Here is a 24252-nt window from a genome sequence, read left to right on the forward strand (position 1 = left end):
ATTTAAAAGTAAAGCAAGGTATGGGGATAGAGGTTAACAGGAACCAAAGCAAAGAGTGTGGTGCAGGACGGGTCAGATTTTGATATCTGGGATAAGTTATTACTTTCTAGGCTTGAGTACGGCCTTTACAAAACTCTTAACACATGTTCGTCCTTTCCTGCATATGCGAAGAGCTGAGACATTCTCGGGGGTGGGGGGAGTAAGAAAAAATAACTTCCTACATCAAGCTATTCTACTGTGGGGGAGTGACGGAAGCCCAGCCTGTTAAGGATCCATACCTCCCCTTGAACCTTGATGCATAATTCATGAACCTGTCGCGTTTCCGCCCTCCCATTTCCCCAGAAGTCCCTTCCGGAAGCCCTGGACTACCGTTCTGTAAGTCCAGCTTCTGCGCTTAGTAGAACCCGCCTCCACTTCCGCTGTGGCGTCACATCCACAGAGGGTTCTACGCGTCCCTGGGCAGAAGCCACTTCCGCCCCTACTTGTCGTAATTTCTGCCCTGAGCATCCTGGAGCCCTAGCAGCGCCGGACGTGCTCTAGCCGCTCCCGGAAGTGACTCGGCCTTTGCACCCCCCCCTTTCCCATTACCGCCCCCCACGACATTGCTATTTCCCTCCCTCCCCCCTTTTCGTTTCCGGCTCCCGCCTTCTCTCCGCAGCGGCTCTTCTCTAAGACTTTGGGGGGGGGAGGGAGGGAGGGGGGCGTGGAGGAACTGGGGTTCTCGGGAGCACGAGCTGCAGCACCACTTCCGGGTGAGTGAACGGGGAGGGAGGGGGGCCACCCACTGCCTCGCGCCCCCGCCCTGCGGGTGTCTCGCGCGCTTTCCCTGCGTGTGAGTGTGTGGATCTGTCTCGCGCTTCAAGTGCGTGCCCGCGCTTCGCCTTGCGCGTTTCCTCCTCTCTTCGCCCCTTCTTGATCCTCCCACCCGACTTGGCTCCTTCCTTTCCCAGCAAACGCCGCCCCTCCCGCACTCTGGCTCTGGCGCCGCCGCAGCCGTCGCCGCCGGGTGAGTCTCGCGCCGCTACAGTAGGCGCGCGCCAAGCTCCCTGCTCCTTCCCCCTCCCATTTTCCTTGGGGGGGGCGGAGAAGGGGGGTCCACGGTGTGACTGTATGTGTGTCCGTCCCGGAACCGGAAGTGGTTGTGGAGGAGCGGGCGATGGGGAGGAATGGGGGGGCATAGGGGGCGGGTGTCTGTCTGGTGGGTAGCAGAGTTCAGGTCCCTGGAGGGAGAGGAGGGGTGTCCCCAGGAGGGATCTTTGAGGAAGGGGTGCGGGGCGACATTAGGAGAAGGTTCCCAGGGGCTGTCTCAGGGGAGTGAAGGTTTTTTGGGGACAGTTCGGGTCCCCAGTAGATAGACCACTGTGCAGGCTGAGGAGGTACTTGTTGGCGCAAGGCCTTGGGTAGGCTGGGGGTGAAGTCCTCGCATAAGTGGGGGGAGGCCAGAGGAAGTGGCTGGGCCTGAACTAGCACTGTGCCTGACACAAGGGCTTGTGCATCCCCCCCACCCCTCAGCTTTGCCTTCTGAGCCACTCCTCAGGGGCAGGGACCTTCCTCCTTTTCCAACTCTTATGTTCTCTGACCTCTGGTTACCTGTTGGCCCCGGACTAAAGACGAACCAGTGTCTGAACCCAGGAGTGGATTCCATACACTGGTGATAGAGTTCATCTTAGTTTCTGGGAATTGGATTTATTTCCCTTGTATCCACATCGGGGGCGGCACTACAGTCCTGCTGTTACGTTGTATCTTTGGATTGTTGGTTGGGGGTCTGCCTGCCTTCCAGACTGACAGCTGACAGTCAAAGAATTGCTGAGGTTCTCCACAGCTCTCGTGGTTGCACCTTTACTGGCCCCTGTAACCCAGACAATTTGTTTACAGAAAGTTCTGGAGCCCTGGAAAGGAGAAGGAATAAGACAGCAGGAGGAAGAGAGAGAGAGGGTAAGAAATTTGGGGTTAATTATTTTTCTTTGGGGGGAGGAGGGGTTATAATCAAATGGGCTTGTTTTTGACAATGTGGCAGAATTCTTCAAGCAGTAGGACTTATAATAGTGGTGTTTGCCTTTCTCTCACCTATTATCTCTTGAGGATACCAGGAAGTGTTTGAGTAAAAAGTTGGTGCTGTACCTCTATCACCCTCCATTCCCATCAGGACTCATCAAGAATAAAATGTGAAATTATCAGGTGAAATTACTGGGTAGTATTGCATTGTGTCCAAAGGGAACATTCTGTTTTGGGGACACACGGGCCCTGATTGCCAGTATATGCCTTGTGTCAGATAGAGCTGAATTTAGAGTGTGGTTTCTGTCTTTTAATATTCTTTTGGAGAGTTTGAAGTGGATCTGTTGACTGATAAGAATCTAGTGTGTCAGGGTGAAGTTTTCACAGAAGAAAACTGGTTTGTAGGTAGTTTCAAGTAAAGGGAATAAAACTGTATGTAATGGATTCCAGAAATAGATCTGGAAGAATTCAGAATATGAGGCTTGATGGGGATTGTGAGAGTTTTAGGTAGCCTGAAAATGACAGTGTATGGAACCTGAACAGTTTGAATTCAGAGCTTATAGTTCTGGAGGTATCTTTTAAGAACCAATTCCAGGCTCATTTATAAAGTTTATTCCCACAGGTTTTTGAGCCCAAGTTGGTGAATAAATATTAGGTGCATATACCTTTTCCTGCAACCTTTTTTTGGCTTCATTTTCCCCGGATCCATCATCTTTAGTGGAATTGGCAGGGCTAGAGGAACCATTGTGCTGTTCTTCCAACTGGGTGCAATAGCCCAGTGATGCCCAGGGTAGAAGGTGCCAGTCCAGATTGCCAGCTATGTAACGGTAGTGGTACTGTTGGTCTGTTTAGGCAGGGTATGATTGTGCTTCCACAGTAGAATTGGGATAAATCTGTCCTAAGTTATTTAGTACTTGGAAGAGTTCACAGATAGTAGAAAGGTCTCAAATCCTAGTGGATAGCTTTCTTGGATATCCTTAAAACCCATTGCTATCAAGTCAGTTCCAACTCATAGAAACCCTGTAGGACAGAGTAGAACTGTCCCATAGATTTTCCAAGAAGCGGCTGGTGGATTTGAACTGCCAGACTTTTGGTTAGCAGCCAAGCTCTTTAACCACTGTGCCACTAGGGCTCCTGGATTTCCTTAGAACTTGAGAAAAAGAGATTTTGTTTCCTCGTTGAGAAAAATTGGTTCTCTATGTTTTTTCAAGTTTTTAGCTAACATTTCAACTTTTCTGCCATTGTGCATTTCGGAATGGTTTCTCCCTGGGTGGTGCAAATGTTGGCACTCGACTACTAACTTGAAGGTTGGTGATTTGAACCCACTCAGCAGTGCTGAAGAAGAAAGGCCTGGCAGTCTGCTTATGTAAAGAATACAACCAAGAAAACTCTATGGAGTAGTGCAGTAAAACCTGTGAGAGCTGGAACTCAATGGGACCGCTTTGTTTTTTTGGATCCTGCCAAGCTTTCTGCCTTTGGCAGGGTGTAGCCTTACCATTTTTCTATCACTTGTTTTAGTGGAAAATACTTGAGTTTTCTTTCTCTGACAATTTCTGCCTTACACAGGTTCTGGTTCTTGTAGGCTTTACTGTACTAGTCCGTAACACGGGGGGTCACCATGGGTTGGAATCAACTTGACAGCAATGGGTTTGGTTTTGGCTGTTCCCAATAAAGCAGCTAAGATCTATGGGTAAAGTTCTTTCTGTAGTTGAATTTGAGTAGATTATTCTTTGTTATCTCTGTTTCTTGATGCTTCTTTGCTTCACGTTGATGATTGTTAAGCCGGAGGCTATAGATCTGAGACTTCTGCTTGGTTGCCGTTGTAATTATGTGGTCTTTATGTAATTTTCACTAGTAATTCTCATCACGGTGGAAGTATTTCTCTTTAAAGCTCTTACTTTCAGTATTTTTTCTTTTTGTGTTACCTCCCACCCGTCACCGTACACCTTGTGAACTTTCTATAAGAGCTTCATTCCCTTCCATCCTCTACCCATATAGAAACTTAGTGGAACAGTAAACTATCCCGTCATCCACTGATGTAGGACTTAGAATTAGAATCCAGAAGTCTTGCTTCCTAGGTCCATTCTCTACCTACTAAATTTGGTTGGTGTGTTAAGCTTTCCTAATGGTTGGTTGTGCTAAGGGAGTGTTATTTTCTTGAGAAATGAAAATCACGCTGCACTTCAAAAACAACAAGAAATAGTAGTGGTAGCTACTGGGAAAGAGGTGGTGGTCTTCACCATACCTACCAAAACCACATGCTGGAGGCATAATTGATGGCACTGTGGAAGGATGTGGTCAGGTGGAAAGTACTGGTCCAAGAGTTCAAGTCTTACTGTGTGTCTCGTGGATGTTACTTTGTTTCTGCTCCATCTCCTCAGTGCTACCAAGACTTATTCTGTGATTAGAGAAGAGAATACGTAGTTCCTTAAAATCTCTTGAAAGAAAAATATTATCCAACTTATAGTAAACCTTCTTTTCTATTAACAGAACAGTTGAGGCTTGGTGCAGTAATAAAGTTGAAATTAAAACCCTGATTTTTAATCTGTTAGCTTTGTTCTTTCCATCTATTAAGTTTTTCTTTCTTTTCTATTGTTTGGTGCTATAATAGAAGCCTTTCTCTTCCTTCCCAGTCTAGGGTAAATCAGTTCTTTTTATAAGATATTTTGGCGTAGTCACCACAACTGGCACTTTCTGTGTAGAAAGGGGATTTCCTTATAATAGGCTTTTACTGATATCATAGTTCTACTCTGTCCTAGAGGGTCACTATGAGTTGGCATCGACTCAGTGCAACGCGTTCAATTTGGCTTAGGTAAGAATGTTGATAATGTCATTGCTTGGATGTCAGGGTGGTTTGGTGAGATTTCCTCCATGAAGGAAGAGGTAAGAGGTAAATGGACAGTAAACAGGTATTCATGTGCTCTGGCACCAGGGACGCCTTGTTACACAGCTGCAAAGGGCGCCATTTACATTGTATTCCAGCAACAGACTTCATTCTTGGTTTTCCAACTGGGCTTATTCCACAGGTGCAGAGATTTAAATCTGTCTTACCAATAAAACAATGGCTGAGCATTTCTGAGGTGCCATTTTGCAGGCAAAAATTGCTTATAGTTGAGCCAGCATGTACCCCCATCTTGGGCTGACATTTATCAGAAACCCACAAGGAACATTATCTTGTCCCAAGACCTGCTGTGGTTCTGATCTTAGCTTTGTTTTCTTAAGAACCAAGTCAGATGTCACTGAATTGTACATGTAGAAACTTGATTTGGTGTATGCTTTTACTGTGTATATTCTCAGCAACAACAAAAGAACCAAATCAGAGCCGTAGACGGGGTATTCAAGTAAGTGAAATAAAAAAAAAAAAACCAAACCCACTGTAATCGAGTTAATTCCGACTCATAGCAACCGTATAGGACAGAGTAGAAGTGCCCCATAGGGTTTCCAAGGCCGTAAATCAGACTGCCACATCTTCTTTGGATCAGCTGAGGGTTCAAAGCACTGACCTTTTGGTTAGCAGCTGACCGCTTTAACCACTGCACCACCAGGACTCCTTGAAGTAAGTGGATGGGCCTTTTATTTAACCCCCTCTTCCGTGGTTGTTTTAATACAAATTTTATTGTAAAATTGCTTATCTTGGCAGCCCAGTCAGACTTCACAGGATGTGGACAGAGAATATGATCAGAACTGTGTGTTGTTTCACTGTTATTAAAATCTTCGATTCTGAAAACATTTATTGAGAGCTACCTGGAAAATGTATAGTCCGATCCTGGAAATGTTTTAAATTTTAATTCCTGGATCCTGCCTTAACATCAGAGTTGTATACTTGAGTTACATGGTTTTAGTCCCTTGTAGAACCCCTTTCCTTAACTTGTTCTTTGTCGCCCAGGTTCAGATTTGTTCCACAGGTTTGACTCATCTGAAAAATGGATTGCAGTACTTGCCTCATAGAACTGGTGTAACGATTAAATGATGTAATAGCCGTAAAGTGCTTAGAACAGTACCTTGTATGAAATGAGCCGTTCCTAAATGTTAACGACAGTGAAAATGACGGTGATAACGTCTACTACATCGCTTTGTGCGCACCTTTATAAGAACTTACAGGGATATTTCCCTTAGAGACTCTGTTTCACCATAGAACAGCGTGAATGGATGTAAATCTTATTTTTGGGGGGAGGGAGAGGTTTTGTTCCCAGGAACCCTATCTGGGGGCATTTTTATTTTCAGGCTCTCAGTTCCTCCCTCCTAAAATTTCACATCCATATGCAATTACTTCCTTGACTGGGGTTAGTGGGGAAGTTTATATGTTAGACATGCCTTTTAGTCTCTAGCCTAATTCTCTACCTTATTTCCACCATCCATCACCACTCTTGTCTGTTTCATTGCACTCAGCTAGAAGGTTAGACAGATGGGGATTGCAGATTAAGGTTTGATCCCCTAGCATTGTTTTCAAGATCTGTACATGTAGATGCCACTGTTGGTCAGTTATTAAATGTGTGATTGTTATGCGGTATGCAGTCGTATATCAGGTACTATGGGGAGGTATAAATGTAGAGGATATGATCTCTGCCACCCAAGGAGCTTGGATCCCCGTAAACTGTGATCTGATTGTTTTTCGATTCTGTCGCCTACTGAGGACCTGAGCCCCCTTTATAAAGCTAGTACAGGAAGAGTTAGGTTAACACCTGTGTCGGAGACTGTCTGGTTTTACTGTATTTTATAACTCAGGAAACAGGATTTGCCTGTGGTTGATCCTCAGTCATTTAATATTGAGACTTATTTTTGTGAAGCTGTTCTAGTCACAGATTTGGTGCATTTTTCTCTTCTACTTTGCTATCTTTTAAGAGAAAGTAGGCTGAGATTCAGTTCTGCTTCCCTTTATAAGTTTTATAAGAAGTAAGAGTACTGTTTCATAAAGCAAAAAATGTGATGACATTCCTGGAAAAATATAAGGAACAGGGTTGCATTAAGAGTGATACCTTTTCTACTTCAACTCCTTTGTTGAGGTCTTTCCAATTTCCTCAATCATTACTTGAAATCCAGTTTCTACGTCTAGTCTACGTTGTATCTGCTCCCAGCACATCCTCTATGGGTCTAATGTGGCCATAAGTCACCTGTACCTTGTTGCTCTTGGCTCAGAGTAGCAGTGTGATGATGTTTATTTCCTGCTGTTCCTCCTTTCTATTCCACTAATATCTTACTCCCTGTTCACCTGCCTCCTGCTAGGCTAGATCTTTCTTGGTCCAGGATTTTGGGAAACTGTTCTTGACCAGCATGCAGTCAATTAAAACTTGCCAGGGGAAGTGATCAGAATGTGAAAATTGGGTGGTGCAATACTTGGATTCTGTACCCATCTGTGACTTACAATATGATCCTGAGTGTTTACTTTTCTTGTATCTTATCCGACTTCCAAAGTTGTTTTTTTTTTTTAATTTTTATTGTGTTTTAAGTGGAAGTTTACAAATCATGTCAGTCTCTCATACAAAAATTTATATACACCTTGCTATATACTCCTAATCGCTCTGCCCCTAATGAGACAGCACACTCCTTCCCTCCACTGTTTATTTTAGTGTCCATTCGGCCAGCTTCTGACCCCCTCCGCCCTCTCTCCTCCCCTCCAGACAGGAGATCCCAACATAGTTTCAAGTGTCTACTTGAGCCAAGAAACCCATTCTTCACCAGTATCATTTTCTATCCCATAGTCCAGTCCAATCCCTGTCTGAAGAATTGGCTTTGGGAATGGTTCCTGTCTTGGGCTAACAGAACGTCTGGGGCCTATTACCTCCGGGATCCTTCTAGCCTCAGTCAGACCATTAAGTCTATTGTTTTTATGAAAATTTGGGGTCTGCCCTCCTGCTCCCTCAGGGGTTCTCTGTTGTATTCCTGTCAGGGCAATCATCGGTTGTAGCCGGGCACCATCTAGTTCTGGTCTCAGGCTGATGTAGTCTCTGGTTTATGTGGTTCTTTCTGTCTCTTGGGCTCGTAATTACCTTCTGTCTTTGATGTTCTTCATTCTTCTTTGCTCCAGGTGGATTAAGACCCATTGATGCTTCTTAGAACACCACTTGCTAGCATTTAAGACCCCAGAAGCCACTCTCTAGAGTGGGATGCAGAATGTTTTCTTAATAGATTTTATTATGCCAATTGACTAAGATGTCCCCTGAAACCATGGTCCCCAAACTCCTGCCACTGCTACGCTGGCCTTTGAAGTATTCAGTTTATTCAGGAAACTTCTTTGCTTTTTGATTTAGTCCAGTTGGGCTGATCTCTCTTGTATTGTGTGTTGTCTTTCCCTTCACCTAAAATAGTTTTTATCTACTATCTAATTAGTGAAAATCCCTCTCCCTTCCTTCCTCCCTCTCCCCTCTTTTAACCATCAGAGAATATTTTCTTCTCTGTTTAAACTGTTTCTCCAGTTCTTTTAATAGTGGTCTCATGCAATATTTGTCCTTTTGCAAGTTGACTAATTTCACTCAGCATAATGCCTTCCAGATTTCTCCATGTTATGAAATGTTTCATGGATTCATCATTGTTCTTTATTGATGCGTAGTATTCCATTGTGTGAATATACCATAATTTATTTATCCCTTCATTTGTTGATGGGCACCCTGGTTGCTTCCATCTTTTTGCTGCGGTGAACATGGGTGTGCATATATCTGTTCATGTAAAGGCTCTTATTTCTCTAGGATATATTCCAAGGAGTGGGATTGCTGGACTGTATGGTAGTTCTATTTCTAGCTTTTTTTTTTTTTTAAATAATTTTTATTGTGCTTTAAGTGAAAGTTTACAAATCCAGTCAGTCTCACACAAAAACCCATATACACCTTGCTACACACTCCCAATTACTCTACCCCTAATAAGACAGCCCGCTCTCTCCTTGCACTCTCTCTTTTCATGTCCATTTCACCAGCTTCTAACCCCCTCCACCCTTTCATCTCCCCTCCAGGCAGGAGATGCCAACATAGTCTCAAGCGTCCATCTGATCCAAGAAGCGCACTCCTCACCGGCATCCCTCTCCAACCCATTGCCCAGTCCAATCCATGTCTGGCTTCGGGAATGGTTTCTGTCTTGGGCCAAAAGAAGGTCTGGGGGCCGTGACCACCGGGGTCCTTCTAGTCTCAGTCAGACCATTAAGCCTGGTCTTATGAGAATTTAGGGTCTGCATCCCACTGCTCTCCTGCTCCCTCAGGGGTTCTCTGTTGTGTTCCCTGTCAGGGCAGTCATCGGTTGTAGCTGGGCACCATCTAGTTCTTCTGGTCTCAGGCTGATGTAGTCTCTGGTTCATGTGGCCCTTTCTGTCTCTTCGGGTCATAATCACCTTGTGTCCTTGGTGTTCTTCATTCTCCTTTGATCCAGGTGGGTTGAGACCAATTAATGCATCTTAGATGGCTGCTTGCTAGCGTTTAAAACCCCAGATGCCACTCTTCAAAGTGGGATGCAGAATGTTTTCCTAATAGATTTTATTATGCCAGTTGACTTAGATGTCCCCTGAAACCATGGTCCCCAGACCCCTGCCCCTGCTATGCTCACCTTTGAAGCATTTGGTTTATTTAGGAAACTTCTTTGCTTTTGGTTTAGTCCAGTTGTGCTGACCTTCCTTGTATTGTGTGCTTCTTTCCCTTCACCTGAAGTAGTTCCTATCTACTAATTAGTGAATGCCCCCTCCCACCCCCCCTCCCCCCCCCTCGTAACCACAAGAGAATGTTTTCTTCTCAGTTTAAACTATTTCTCAAGTTCTTATAATAGTGGTCTTATACAATATTTGTCCTTTTGCAGCTGACTAATTTCACTCAGCATAATGCCTTCCAGGTTCCTCCATATTACGAAATGTTTCACAGATTCCTCACTGTTCTTTATCGATGTATAGTATCCCATTGTGTGAATATACCATAATTTATTTATCCATTGATCCGTTGATGGGCATCTTGGTTGCTTCCATCTTTTTGCTATTGTAAACAGTGCTGCAGTAAACGTGGGTGTGCATGTATCTGTTCATGTAAAGGCTCTTATTTCTCTAGGATATATTCCAAGGAGTGGGACTGCTGGATCATATGGTAGTTCTATTTCTAGCTTTTTAAGGAAGCACCAAATCCATTTCCAAAGTGGTGTACCATTTTACATTCCCGCCAGCAGTGTATAAGTGTTCCAATCTCTCCACAGCCTCTCCAACATTTATTATTTTGTGTTTTTTTGGATTAATGCCAGCCTTGTTGGAGTGAGATGGACTCTCATTGTAGTTTTGATTTGCATTTCTCTAATGGCTAATGATCGTGAGCATTTTCTTATGTGTCTGTTAGCTACCTGAATGTCATCTTTAGTGAAGTGCCTGTTCATATGTTTTGCCCAGTTTTTAATTGGGTTATTTGTCTTTTTGTAGTTGTGACTCCCAAAGTTTTAAGCTTAATTATCATCTGCATACAGAGAAGAATTTGAACTCTTGGAAGCATTGTGTTTGAGACTACACAGTTGTCCCTATTCTGAATCCCTTTTAGGTGGACATCTAGGATGCTGCTGCTGCTACTGCTGGTGCCAGATTCCCTTTTTAAACTGGTAATTCCTAGGTTCTCACTGCTCGCCCTGCTTGTTTGGGACCTAGCATAGCACCATGGATGTTCTTAGACCTTGGTGGAATTGGTAGGGCATGATCACCAGATACTACCTGGTACTCAAAAAATACCTTGATTCTGATTGCTACCCTTCATTCTTTAATTCCCTTAAGGTTTTTGTGCTCTGGCCCAGAACTTTTTCAAGCTATATAGAACTATAGACATGTTGCTTGGAATACTTGAAATTTTTATTTCAAGGAAGGTGGATTTGAGGGGCTAAGGAAAAGAGGAACAGCGATAAGTACCAGCGATTTGCTTTGTGTGACCTTGGGCACATCCCTTCCACTCTCATTGTCTCATTTTTTCTCTTTGTCAGCACAGGAAAGCAATACTGATTCTGCTTCTTTGGGGCATGGGAAACATTCTGTGGGTACATGAGATAAGTGTAAGTTGTTTCACAGACATTAACTAGGGCAGCATTCTGTTGGTTGGGGAAGAATATAATGCTGAGTGGCTTTGATCAAGAGAACTAATATGTTAGATCCTGAGGTCTCAACTGCTAATTCCCAGCCTTGTGGTCAGGTGCCAAAGAAGAGAGGAAGAATCCCTCACCCCTCCTTCTCCATTGCTAAACTTCTTCAGATCTCTCCTTAAGTTTGATATGGTCTCTGTTTCTTCCTTCAGGTAGAATGGAAGAATCTCACTTCAATTCTAACCCATACTTCTGGCCTTCTATCCCCACAGTCTCGGGACAGGTAGGTGGTGTTTGTTAACTTTGTTGCCTCTCCCCCATTGTGTATTTTTTCAGCTCCGAATAGTAGGTTCTATTACTGTGGAGACTAAAGCAAGATAAACCACATGCTGCTTCATGAGTCCCACATCACTGAGAATTATATAGTGTTTCTGCTTTGGCTTCTCCAGAAGCACAAAGTTACTAACTCCTAGTTCCTTGATCTCCAAGGAGGAGGACAAACAAAGAGAAGTGCTTAGGTAACCGACAAAATCAGACTCTGTCTCATCTGAAGATGGCTCTCCCCACCTCTTTTCTTTTAGATTGAAAACACGATGTTCATCAATAAGATGAAAGATCAGCTGTTGCCAGAGAAGGGCTGTGGGCTGGCTCCACCTCACTACCCCACCTTGCTGACAGTGCCTGCCTCAGTGTCCCTGCCCTCAGGCATCAGTATGGACACAGAATCCAAGTCAGACCAGCTGACCCCACACAGCCAGGCATCCGTTACCCAGAATATCACGGTGGTCCCTGTGCCGTCTACAGGACTGATGACTGCTGGTGAGCAACTCTGCTCTTCTCCAATCTGAGGTGTTGATCTTCAGTGATCAGTACCCCAGGCTGGAGGGCTCCAAGGACCTGGGGAGTGGGATATGTGTTTGATTACTCAATCAGATTTTTATTAAGTGCCTACTGTGTGCCTAGCAATGAGCTAGGCATTGTGGGGGATACAAAGAAGTAGAAGATGCGGTCCCTGCCTTTGAGGAGGTGACATTCTTTCCTTCTCTGAATCAAGGAGTCTCCTGTTCTCAGAGGTGGAGAAGAGAAGGGAGTCAATCAAGGGGTAAATCTCACTGTTACCAGGGGGGTGGGGTCAGGGGCTAGGAGACCATTATTTTTCTACAGGGTTTGGGCTTTCCTATATACTCTGGGCTGGGGGTTGGTGGTGAGGGGTTGATTAGACAATTGTCTGGGGGAAGTGAAATGAATTAAGGGTCAGGATCAGGACTGGGTAATATAACACCATCTCCTTTTTCTCCCAATCCTAGGTCCAGGTTTGGTAATCACGTCCCCCTCAGGCTCTCTTGTGACCACAGCCTCATCAGCTCAGACCTTCCCCATTTCGGCTCCCATGATTGTCTCAGCTCTTCCCCCTGGCTCACAAGCCCTGCAGGTGGTCCCTGACCTCTCCAAGAAGGTAGCATCAACCCTAACTGAGGAAGGAGGCGGAGGTGGTGGTGGAGGTGGCAGTGTCGCTCCTAAGGCCCCCCGGGGCCGAAAGAAGAAGCGGATGCTGGAATCAGGACTTCCTGAGATGAATGACCCTTATGTCCTCTCCCCTGAGGATGATGATGACCATCAGAAAGACGGCAAGACCTACAGGTAGGAGCCAGAGCCAGGGGGCAGGATGGGGTGAGGATCACTGCCTCAGCTTACCCTACCTCTTTGTGCCCAGTCCCAAATCAGGCTCCATACTCTGACAGCCTTCCACTTCAGGTCCACTTGCATGTCAGGTGTTCTGTCGTGGGATAGGAAGACAGAGCTTGTAGCACTTTCTAGTGCTTTTTTTCCCCAGAATGCAGACCCATTTCACCCTTCCTTTTTTTTACCCCAGTTTTGGGGATCGTCAGCCTTGACTTATTTTTGAGTGACAGAGTGGAGTTTCTGTCTTGTAATAAGGCTTTAGACTTGGTTTGAGACACTGTGTTCAGCTCTTTTTTGCTTTCTACATTTTCCATTCCTATTTTTCTGAGAAACCTTTCTGGTAAGCACCTAACCTAACCTGTATGCCGTCCACTGGCTCTTGGGCCATATTTGAGCACTGAGCCTGCCGGACACTGCATGGTTGGGATGATGGGAGGGGTCTACATAAAAAGGTGGGAAGAATAGGATGCCTCCTCCCACACCCCCTTTGGGATACATTGTTGATAAAATGGCCGTTTGCTCACTTTCTAATTCATGAACATCCTTTTGCACCTTTACTTCCTCTAAGTTGTCCATTACTGGAAAGTATTATATGTTTATTTGCATGTGGTACTGTACAAAAATAATTACATAAGTAAACTCCCTGCCCTTTGAAAGTTGAAAATCTTTTAATCACCTTGAGAACTGTCAAGGGCCCTAGTGGGTTTGGGGAGTTTGCCCCCAGCGTACAGAGTGGGATAACCACTGTCACAGCTTTGATGCAGACGGGCAGATGTGCATGGCTGGGAGATGGGGTCTGTCCTTAGTGTACCGAGATGGGCAATGTTGTTCCCATTTTAGGAGCGAAGGGAACTGCGGCACAGGAAATGGACAGAGCCTTGGGCTCATGGATTCAGTTCCCGGCTCCACCACGAACTTGCTGTGTGACCCTGGGCAAGTCCTTTTCCCCTCTCTGGGCCTCAGTTTCCTCATCTGTAAAATGGGGAGAATTCTGTTTATGCCTCCCATTTGTTGGGAGTATATATCAGATAAGATTTGAAATGTTGGGAACTTTAAAAGAAAGGAATAAGAAATAACCATCATAAGGATTTAGTTCTGTTTGCATTGTGCAGTCCTACTGTGGAGAGTAGCCATGATTACAGACTGTTTAAATCCCTCTTTGTATGGGAAAACAAGGGTAGCATTGCTACGCAGAAAGTATTGAACACTGCAAAAATTCTGGCTCATAAGCCAAAAGTTCATTGCAGCTTTATTATTACAGGTGTACCCACTTCATGGTGGCACAATGGTTAAGAGCTCAGCTGCTAACCAAAAGACTGGCAGCTCGAATCTACCAGCTGCTCTTTGGAAACTCAGTGGGGCAGTTCTAGCCTGTCCTACAGGGTCACTGTGAGTCGGAATCGACTTGATGGCAATGGGGTTTTTTTTGTTTATTTTGTTTTACCATACTCACTTTATACAATAAAAGTGTTCCTGGAAGATGTTTGTATCATATCATATTGTAAAAGTACCTGACAAGTTTGATTCATTTAAAGGCATTCGTTTATATATCATTTCATAGATGAAAATTCTTTTTTAATTTATTGTGTAGAAATTTGGATTTTTATGTGTTTGCTTCAAGTGAAGTTACTGTGACATGGAGATGACCCATATAAAATTTGTTGTAGGAGTAGTGGAAAGGTTCTCTAGCACTGTCCGGAGCCCTTCAAGTGGTTCAGGGTCCCCTGACTCTGCCAGGGTTTTATTTTTTATCTTTTCGACCTCTGTTAAAGCTATCTCTGGACTTCCCCAAACTGTGTGTGTGCAAAGAAATGTGAATATACGGTGGTGAAGAAGCCATGATAGGATTCTTTCTACCCTCAATATTTTAGAAATCCTTGGCTGACCCCACACCCAGGTGACTAAAGAGAACTCTGAAATTTAAGGAGGACAAATTATATTCTAGATGAACAAATGGAACTTCTTCAGAAATTCAGAACACTGAAGTTCCAAAAGAATCTTTTTAATCACAGAGAATCCCTGTTTCCATTCATGTGTGAGTAAAGCACATCCATGCCTGTGGTCAGTAGCATTTGGCTGGGTAAGGGGAAATTGGGTTCTTTTACTCTGGGCAAGCCGACTTAACATCCCTAGCTTTTTGTTCCCATCTGTAAAATGGAGTATCAATCACATCCCTCATCTATCTTGTGGACATGTTTTGAGGGAAAAATAAAAGTTTGTGAAATTGTTTTGAGCATCTTAGAAAAAAAAAATTGAATGATAATTCAAAGTAAATGTAACCAAGGCCATTGCATTCCATGCCTCCAAGGGTACATTCTCATGTTTGATGTGAACAAGTGCCCTCTGGAGTTTTGCACCGAGAGATACCGGGTGCTGACTTTTCTATCCCCTGCCAACTGCTAGTGCTGCAGCTCTCTCCTAGATCAAATTTCTTCCCAGTCATCCAAGATCTCACATTAGAGGACTTTTACGCTTTTGCTTGGCTTCATAGAATTGCGGAATTGGAAGTACATTGATGGTCATCTACCCAGTCCCTTCTCTGTAGCTTTAGTCTTATAAACATTCCTGGCAGGTATTTTTCCATCCTCTGGTAAATACCTCTAGTGTCAGGAATCTTAAATTAGGTTAGAATCATCGCATTGTGATAATAACTGTTGGTCCATTGGCATATTTCTTAACCTTTCTGAGCAACAGGGAAAATCCTTGCCAGTTGTTGTGAGGGGTGGAAACAATGTATTTAAAATGCCCAACAAGGATCTGGTAAGAGCAGGTAGTAATAAATGGCAACTTTTTATCTTTATTGTTAGGACTGTACCTAGGACCTCTTGAGGCTGCCCATTTCATGGCCCGTCCATAATTAATGAATTTAAGTTTCAAAGAGCCTTCTCTAATTGGAAACTTTGATGAATAGCGTTATTTTCTTTTTAAAATTAACTTTAATGTTAAAGGTGCAGTTGTGTGCTTGTACTTTAAAAACACCTCACACACACTGTTTTGCTTGAGTTCAAATGGATATTGTCTTCTACCTCCTGGAGAAATTTTAGCAACCAAGTGAAATTATTTTACAACAGTACTGCAGTTGGCCTCCAAGTGGCAATGTGCCCAGTTTTTAGTGAACTATATGGTAGCATGAGCCTGCCCGTCAGCACTGATGCTGTTGGTGTGAACACAATTGTATTAGAGAACACTTAGTTACCTGACTGTCCTGGGTGTTTGCTAGCCCTTTTGGGGGCAGAGATTTCTCTCCATCTTACAGCCCAGAAATTTGAGGTCTGGATTGATGAACAAGCCTGTAACTGAACCCTGAGTAGAACCTAGGTGTCCAGACCCCTCCTGGCTATGTCCTTCGGACCATGTTAACTATAAACAGAATCTCCCCTCCTCCTCAACAATGACTGAGCATCCTAGACAACTGTCAGGAATTAGTAAACTGGCAGTCAGATTTCCTTCAGCATATCAAGTGAATAGAGAAATGGATATTGGCCTCAATTATTAATATTTCAGTTAACACATTAATATAGGAACCGTATCCCAGCTAACAGTGATATCTTTTTTTCCTGAGGAACTCTTGTGTTCTTTTTAGTCATGATCTCAGTTATTCTCTAAGAATTCTGTAGAGCAGAAAAAAAGTCAAAATATCACTCCATACATACTTCCTCAAGCCCCTTTTACAGAGATAAGTTAGGGAGAACCCAAAGAAGAGGGACTTGCCCCAGTTGCCTGGCTTCCAGGCTGCTGCCTTTCTATAAGCCCACGTTGTGCACTGGTGAGTTGTTTAGAAAAATGACAGGGTTCTAGTCACATATAGATAGCTTTTATCCAATAAAGTCTGAATCGTTGTGGCTTACCTTGCTCAGAGGCCGCCTCATTTGATACTGTTGGAAAGTACCAGAGCAGGAAGAAGGTTTACCAACTAAGGTGATGAGTGAAAGTACATCCAGATACATTTGGTGTCAACCCAAAGTGCTGGCATTGGCTCCATGTGCTAGGAAAGAAGAAAGGTTTAGCGTGGAAGATAGCATTGCTCAAACCTTTGTCTCCTAAATACCTGAGGGTTACAACCCACACCTAGCAATTACCTTGGCTTACTTAAAAGTGATTCTCACTTGATTGCAAAGGGTGGTGGGGAACGGGTCGCAGGTGGGCAAGGCTGGTGGCTGGAAGGTATCAGGTACAGAGTGGAGGCTGGACACATGTCATTTGGAAAAGCTCCTCCAAATAATTGTGACATTTCTCACCATCCCTGCCCTTTTAAGAATTACTACCAAAAAGGAAGTAGGGGAATATCTAAGAGAAGAAAATTATCTGAGGAGACAGAAGAGAAGCTCTTCCCGGGGAATCTCATCAGTTCCTCATTATCATCTTCGGGCCTTGAGGAATACGTGAGGGATGTACCTTATACATGGGAAAGGAGTTCTTTAAAAGTTTGAAATCAAGTTATAGGCAGAAGAAAACAAATACAAAAATGAGTCGGTATTCTTGGCCCAGTGAAATCCACATCAGCCCAGAGCCCATGATAAGATTTTCCTGTCTTACCTGCTTGATTTCTTGTTTTTGCATATTTAGGGGTTTAATCATTCAGCAAACATTTACTGAGTTTTTATAACATGCCAGACACTGTGTTAGAAGTGTAGGCTATAAAGATGAATAAAATAGAGATCCTACTCTCAAGGGACTCACAGTGTAGTTGGAATAGGAGAGAGATCAGACAGGTTGGCTTCTTTTGGAAGTGGGGGGGAGGGTTCAGCCATGCTTTCTTGCTGGGAAGGGTTCTAACCACTTGCCCTCGCTTGGCCAGGTGCCGGATGTGCTCCCTGACATTCTACTCAAAGTCGGAGATGCAGATCCACTCCAAGTCACACACGGAGACCAAGCCCCACAAGTGCCCACATTGTTCCAAGACCTTCGCCAACAGCTCCTACCTGGCCCAGCACATCCGAATACACTCAGGGGCTAAGCCCTACAGTTGTAACTTCTGTGAGAAATCTTTCCGCCAGCTCTCCCACCTTCAGCAGCACACCCGGTAAGGCTGCTCTCAGTTTTACCTCACTACCTGGCTGTGCCCTTCCTGTCCCCCAAGCCATGTTGCCTATGCGCCTGCTGTTCTCTCCACACATTTTCTTTTCTCTTTCCCCTTTCAACTTTGCCCTCTGGGAGGGAGTCTCAATTCTCTGTCATTACTGACTGTGAAAAATAAATTACATCCTAGCAGTTTGGGGGGCCTGGAAAATTCTGGTCGCTACTTCCAAAGTCTGGAACAATTGTTGTGGTTTCTCTCTGTGTCTGTGTTTGGAAATCTTCCGCAGAGCAGGCCCTGCTTTTACTATATGCTTCAGTTCAGAGCCAAGGTGTGCATTCAACGTCAGGTCAATGGGGAACAGTCGGTATTGGTCTTTGTTCAGATTACTATTTGGCAGCAGGGTATCTGTGGTGAGTGTATAACCTTAGGAAAAAACCAGAGGGTTGATGAGACCGAATACTTTAAGGTTACCAGGAGCCATGGGTTGCAGCTCTTCATCACCTCACTGCCATTCTAGCCACCAACTAAAAACCGGCAACAGCCTAGATCTGGGTGTCCTCTTCATTAGCCTATCCAGGCTGGAGTGTCTTTGGGAGGAGGGAGGAGGGGTGCTTCCATCCGTCAAGCAACATCATTTCACCCAGCAGAGAGCTGAGCCCGTGGTGTCGAACTGCTTCCTCCTCCCCCCTTCCTTCCTCTCCTCTCCGGCAGGATCCACTCCAAGATGCACACGGAGACCATCAAGCCCCACAAGTGCCCGCACTGCTCCAAGACCTTCGCCAACACCTCCTACCTGGCCCAGCACCTCCGTATCCACTCGGGGGCCAAGCCCTACAACTGTTCCTACTGCCAGAAGGCCTTCCGCCAGCTCTCCCACCTCCAGCAGCACACACGGTAAGGGAGAGTGGCAGGCTACTGCCCCCGTCCCGCTGGCATGCCCTCCCCACCCCCGCCCCGGACATATACAACAACCCGCATGCGGGGGGCGGGGGAGAGACCTGGCTGGAGGAGAGACCTGGCTGGAGGAGAACATCACTGGCCTCTGGAAGAAAGAAGACCAAGCAGCATCACTGGAGGCACAAGAGGATGCCAAGAGAGAGCCTTTGTGGGGCGAGGGCTACGGTGGGAAGATACAACGACTGTAATAGTTCCTGATACATGGAAGACAGATACTCCTGGAGCAGAGACAACTCATTCTCTCATTTCTCTCTCTGAAAACACTCGTGCACACATCTCGCAGGAGTTTCTCCTTGATGCCAAAGCAGAGGCATTGGATTGGAGAAGATCATACTTCCAGCCTTTAGGGGACCAACTGTGAATGGGAGATATAATCAGACATTAGCTGGATACCAGCCTGGTAACACCCACAACCGACAAGCAAGCCTCCAAGGGATACCAGGAGTGAAGGGAAAAAATGTAGTAAATATTCACAGAAAACCGGCAAACAGAAAATGGAAAGGCTCATACTTCTTCAGGATGCCTGCTGTTTGTCCCATGAATCTGGAGTCATTAGGAGGAAATGAACCTGCCAACTGGAAGAGTAATGATCTTTGACAGTATCTCAAGTTGAACCATAGGCCTTCTCACCCAGCTTCTTGTGGATGTGATGATCCCACTTTTATGTGGTCAGATGTTTTGCCTTGAGAAGAGGAGTCAGGCTTTCCTTACAAGGAGGAGACCTGTCCTGCGATGTTTTCAAGATTTCAGATCGGGTCCAGAGAAGTCACTGGTCACAAGGATGGTTCTGAAGTCCCTGATGAGGATCAGATGTCAGACACCCTCAAGTCCTTGGCTTATCTCAGTGGAGGGCCCACTAGTCTTGGGGGTAGAAGTCAAATTGGTACCAAACTAAGCATTTCTTGCTATTAGGGGGCTAGACTTGGAAAATCCCCACAGAGTTTCCATGAGTATTAGTAACACTGCTACTCTGCTTTTCTTTGACAATAGAACTTTCTCTGGGTGATGCTGAATGCTTAAGAGAAATGGAAGGGCTAAGAAATGTTCAAAGCTAAGGTTTCTGGCTGCAGGGTGGGGACCAAAGAAAAGTGTTGTGATTTTCTTTTTCCTCACCATTGTGTTTACCTAATGCATCAGAACATTGATGAGGGACAGTTGTTGTGGGACCTGACTTGTATGCCAGATGGTGGGGTACCTGTCCCTTGGGCGTTGAGCCACTGGCTCCCCTGCCTACTAGCAGAAAGAAGGCCCTGCTTGAGCTTAATGATATAGACAGTGACCTGAAATCAGGCATTACAACCTGATTCGTGTCAGAGAAGATCTACGGCTGGTTCCTCCTAGAGACCCACCTGATGTACTTCCCTAGGAGGACAGGATTGGCCTCAAGGAAGTGTGTGGAGGAGCTCATCCCTGAGCAACATTGCTGACTCCTTTCTGTTGCTTCTTTTCTCATCCTGTGCAGAATCCACACCGGTGATAGACCATACAAATGTGCACACCCAGGCTGTGAAAAAGCCTTCACACAGCTCTCCAATTTGCAGGTAAGTGCTCCACCCTTCCCATACCACCTTCAGGCTGAGGCTTGGGATCAGAGCGCCATTTGACTAGTACTCCACATTTGAAACTTTCTCAGGACTCCTTTACACTCTTACAAATTATTGAGGAACCCAAAAAGCTTTTCTTCGTGTAGGTATTATCTTTCCATATAGAGACTGAAACTGAGAAACGTGAAAAACATTTATTAATTCATTTTAAAATAATAGTAATAAAGCTATTACATGCTGACAGAAGTAACATTTTCCAAAACAAAAAAAAAAAGGTGAGAAGAATGGCACTGTTTTACTTTTTTTCAAATTTCTTTGATGTCTGGCTTAATAGAAGAAGGCTGGGTTTTTATATCTGCTTTATTCGGTCTATTGCAATATCACACATCATGTAACCTCTGAAATGTGTAAAAAGGGCAGACGCTGTCTTACTATTATTTTGAAAATAATTTTGACCTTGTTGGCCCCCTCAAAAGTTCTTGGGCTTCTCTAGAGATCCCCATACCTCACTTTGAGAACCACTGGACTAGTGGGACCAGGCATAGGCCATCATTGTAACTTTCAGCTCTTGGTGTGTGCTGCATGAGGTATGCTTCCTCCCTTAGCCTCTAGCTCCTGAAGCTCCATTTGAAGCAATTTCTGCTGGTTTCAGATGGAAAGAAAACCTAAGAGGCCTGACACCCAGCTCAAAACTTTTCATAAAAGTCAGGGATGCTAGAAAGAAAAGTACGATGCACTCATCTTATTTTCTCCCAATTTTCTCAGTCCCACAGGCGGCAGCACAACAAAGATAAACCCTACAAGTGCCACAACTGTCATCGGGCGTACACAGACGCAGCCTCGCTAGAGGTGCACCTGTCTACACATACGGTGAAGCATGCCAAGGTGTACACCTGCACTATCTGTAGTCGGGCGTATACATCAGTGAGTACTCGGTTTCTTCTCTTCCCTTCCCTACAGTCCTGTGCCTTATCGGACTTCAGTCCACTTCACCCCAGTGTTCTGGTTAAAGGCCATATCTATTGCAGTGAATGCCACACCTGCCTAGCTCCAACTTACCAGAATCGGTAAAGAAAACAGAAATTAAGTAGACCCACATCTGAGGAATTTAGTGGATACCTGATCCCCTGAGCCTGTAGAAATTGATTTAAAGAAAAAAGTGATTCTCCATTTCTCTTAAGCATAAAGCAAAATAAAGCAACCTGAGATTTTTTGGGGGGAGGAAGATTTCAGTTAGATGTTTTCTGCTAGACTCCAGAAAGAGTTAAAGTTACTTCATTCAGAGATCTTTGAGAAAATGACAGCTTTTTCTTCTGCCAATTGAATGCCCATGGGGACTTTTAAAAGCCTCCCTCCCCATTCTACCCAATAGTGAACACTGAAAATGGCTACTTGGGAGAACTTATCCGTGGCTCTAGAATATCTCTGTATAAATAATGCCCTATTAAAGCATAATAAGAGCCCAAGTAACATTTTTCCTTGTCTTTCATCCTTTAACTCATTTTTATCATCTCTTTCAGGAAACGTACCTTATGAAACATATGCGCAAACACAACCCGCCTGATCTCCAGCAACAAGTGCAGGCAGCAGCGGCAGCAGCGGCAGTGGCCCAGGCCCAGGCCCAGGCCCAGGCCCAGGCCCAGGCCCAGGCTCAAGCTCAAGCCCAGGCCCAGGCCCAGGCCCAGGCCTCCCAGGCATCACAGCAGCAACAGCAGCAGCCACAGCCACCACACTTCCAGTCCCCTGGAGCAGCCCCCCAAGGAGGGGGTGGTGGGGACAGTAATCCCAACCCTCCACCCCAGTGTTCCTTTGACCTGACCCCTTATAAGACGGCGGAGCATCATAAGGACATCTGCCTCACTGTTACCACCAGCACCATCCAGGTGGAGCACCTGGCCAGCTCTTAGAGACCTGTGCTGCCACCCACTGGGAAGAGGGGAAAGAAGTTCTGGTCCCTTCTTTCTCCAACTTCTCTTGGTGGGCAAAGTCCACTTCTTCCTTGACAGGCCTTGGCTCCATCTCCTTAGGCCTCAGGCACGGCCTTCTGTCACAGGATGCCATCCTTATTCCTTACTCTTCAAAAGGAACATCAGCCCTCCTGATTGGCAAAGGAATACTGAGCTGGTAGTGTAATCCAGCAGCCTCCCCTCCCAAGCATAGCTTTTTAAAATTGGGGGTTGGTGCTCAAGGGAGGGATTTGCTATGACCTCATAGAAACTTGTCCATTGTAGGCACTTACCCTCTCCTTAACCCTCCTCATCCTCAAAGTTTGGGCTAATAGAATACTAGAGGCTGGTCCTCCCAGATATCAGAGAGAAGGGAGCCCTAAATGCAACCAGCCTCCTGTTCTGTTCTTGCCTGCAAAAGAACAGAGGTTTCTCACATGCCCCCACCCTTGGGAGCCATTTCTTCCCCTAAATGGTCTCACTTCACTTCCTACCTAATACTGGAGGAAGGAACTTTGGGTGGGGATCAGACCTCCCTTTATTTATAAGAGGGCAAGGGCTGAGATGTGGTCCCCAAGGGGCCAGAGATTCCCAAGGTGGTCAAGGGTGGCTTAGAAGTGTGGGTTATGGTTTTCCTTGGAGCCTGTATCTCCCTTCTCTGTCAGCCAAGGCCCTGTACCCTCAGACTCCCCATCCCAAACCTCAAGGAGCTGTGGGAGCTTTGTGTTCTCTTTGAAACCCCAAAAGAAGGTGTTGCAGAGAAGGGAGAGTTCAGGGCAAACACAAGGGACTGGACTTAACTCCCTAGGTGCCACGGTCAGTTGCCGGACACGGATTTATATATAAATATATATATATATATATAAATATATATATACCCACTCATCACAGCCATCTTTGTTGTAACCATTTCTGTGTTTATAAATGCATTATCTCTGAGAATTTTCATATTTGATTTTTATTTTTGTCTTTGTTTTTCCTTTCTACCCTGTTCCTCTGGCCATAGTATTTTTACTTTCTTTTGTCTTTTTTTTTTTTTTTTTTAAATCATGGCAGATTTCAGAGAAAATAGAAAATGAAAAAAAAAAATCAGGAAACCAGTTGTTATAAAGCGATTTACAAATGAAAAAAAGAAAAAAACTTATGTATAAAACAAGGGGTGTTTTTAGAACATTGTATAGAAATAAATTCGTGTAAAAGGATCAGAGGCAGTGGAGCTACTGATGTGAGTGAACATGGGGAAAAGCTGGGGAAATGTTCAAGGACAGTACTAAGGATTTATACCAAAGTGTGTTTGAGAATGAATGCGTGTGTAAAGGGGCCCCATGTGTGTAATTCCCAAGCCATAAAAGGGTATAGATTTGATATTGAAATCCTAATTTATGGGGATTTCTACATAAAAATGTCATGAGGACTGCATTGCCAAAATATGTGAGAGTAAGGTTTCACTTATTTTAAAAAAAGCTAAGGCTTCTTATCAAAGAAATTGGAGGATTCTGTGCTAATTTCAGTTGGTAGTGTATGTACATGCATGTATTTGTTACCTTGTGGCACCAAAAACTAGAGGTCTCTGGTTGTGGGAACCATCACCAATAAATGGGTGCAGAATTGAATAACTATGCAGGACAGTTATAGTACTGAGGAGAAAATGGGTCAGGAAACCTGGACTTCAGCCCTAGTTCTGCTATCAACTAGCTCATTGTGTTGGCCAAGTTGCTTCTTCCTCAGCTGTTAAATGAAGCAATTGGACTAGATCACCTCCGAGATTCTTTTCTGAGAACTTAAAACCTTTAAGCACGGAAAAGGTTGTGACAGAGCTCTCACATCTGAGAACTGGTGGCTATCCTCTGTGGGACTGCTGGCCACCAATTCTCATAACCTAGTGGGGTGTAGGTAATCAAATAATGCCCTCTTAATTTAGGGCTAGGTACCTTAAGATAGTGTTTCAATTTGTGGTGTGACACTAATGAATGTAACATACAAAAAATGCAGCAAAGTTAGCTTCCCAAATATTTACTACTTTTCCCCTCCTACTCTGACCAACTGTTGAGAGGCCCTGACAGCCTTAGTCATCCAGTCCTGCTATAACAGA

At 44.7% G+C, this 24252-nt stretch overlaps 1 protein-coding gene across 11 annotated transcripts; it reads left to right on the plus strand.

The window, feature by feature from the left end:
• Nucleotides 1-683: 683 nt before the first annotated feature.
• ZNF384 (zinc finger protein 384) lies at nt 684-23362 on the plus strand. Of its 11 annotated transcripts, none has more exons than XM_010590830.3 (12): nt 684-752; nt 1876-1935; nt 11223-11293; nt 11592-11829; nt 12065-12112; nt 12318-12651; nt 13534-13626; nt 17492-17716; nt 18425-18607; nt 20133-20211; nt 20980-21138; nt 21735-23362. In XM_010590830.3, the coding sequence occupies exons 3-12, from the start codon at nt 11228-11230 to the stop codon at nt 22119-22121; spliced, it is 1812 nt and encodes a 603-aa protein (XP_010589132.1). In that variant the 5' UTR covers nt 684-752; nt 1876-1935; nt 11223-11227; the 3' UTR covers nt 22122-23362. The 11 variants fall into 11 exon arrangements, with proteins under 11 accessions (XP_010589132.1, XP_064140762.1, XP_064140767.1 ...); XM_064284692.1 differs by lacking the exon at nt 684-752 and adding an exon at nt 763-1006; XM_010590829.3 differs by lacking the exon at nt 684-752 and adding an exon at nt 1205-1400.
• Nucleotides 23363-24252: the final 890 nt, after the last annotated feature.

Source organism: Loxodonta africana, chromosome 4 (genome assembly GCF_030014295.1).
Source record: "Loxodonta africana isolate mLoxAfr1 chromosome 4, mLoxAfr1.hap2, whole genome shotgun sequence".
Lineage (NCBI taxonomy): Eukaryota > Metazoa > Chordata > Mammalia > Proboscidea > Elephantidae > Loxodonta > Loxodonta africana.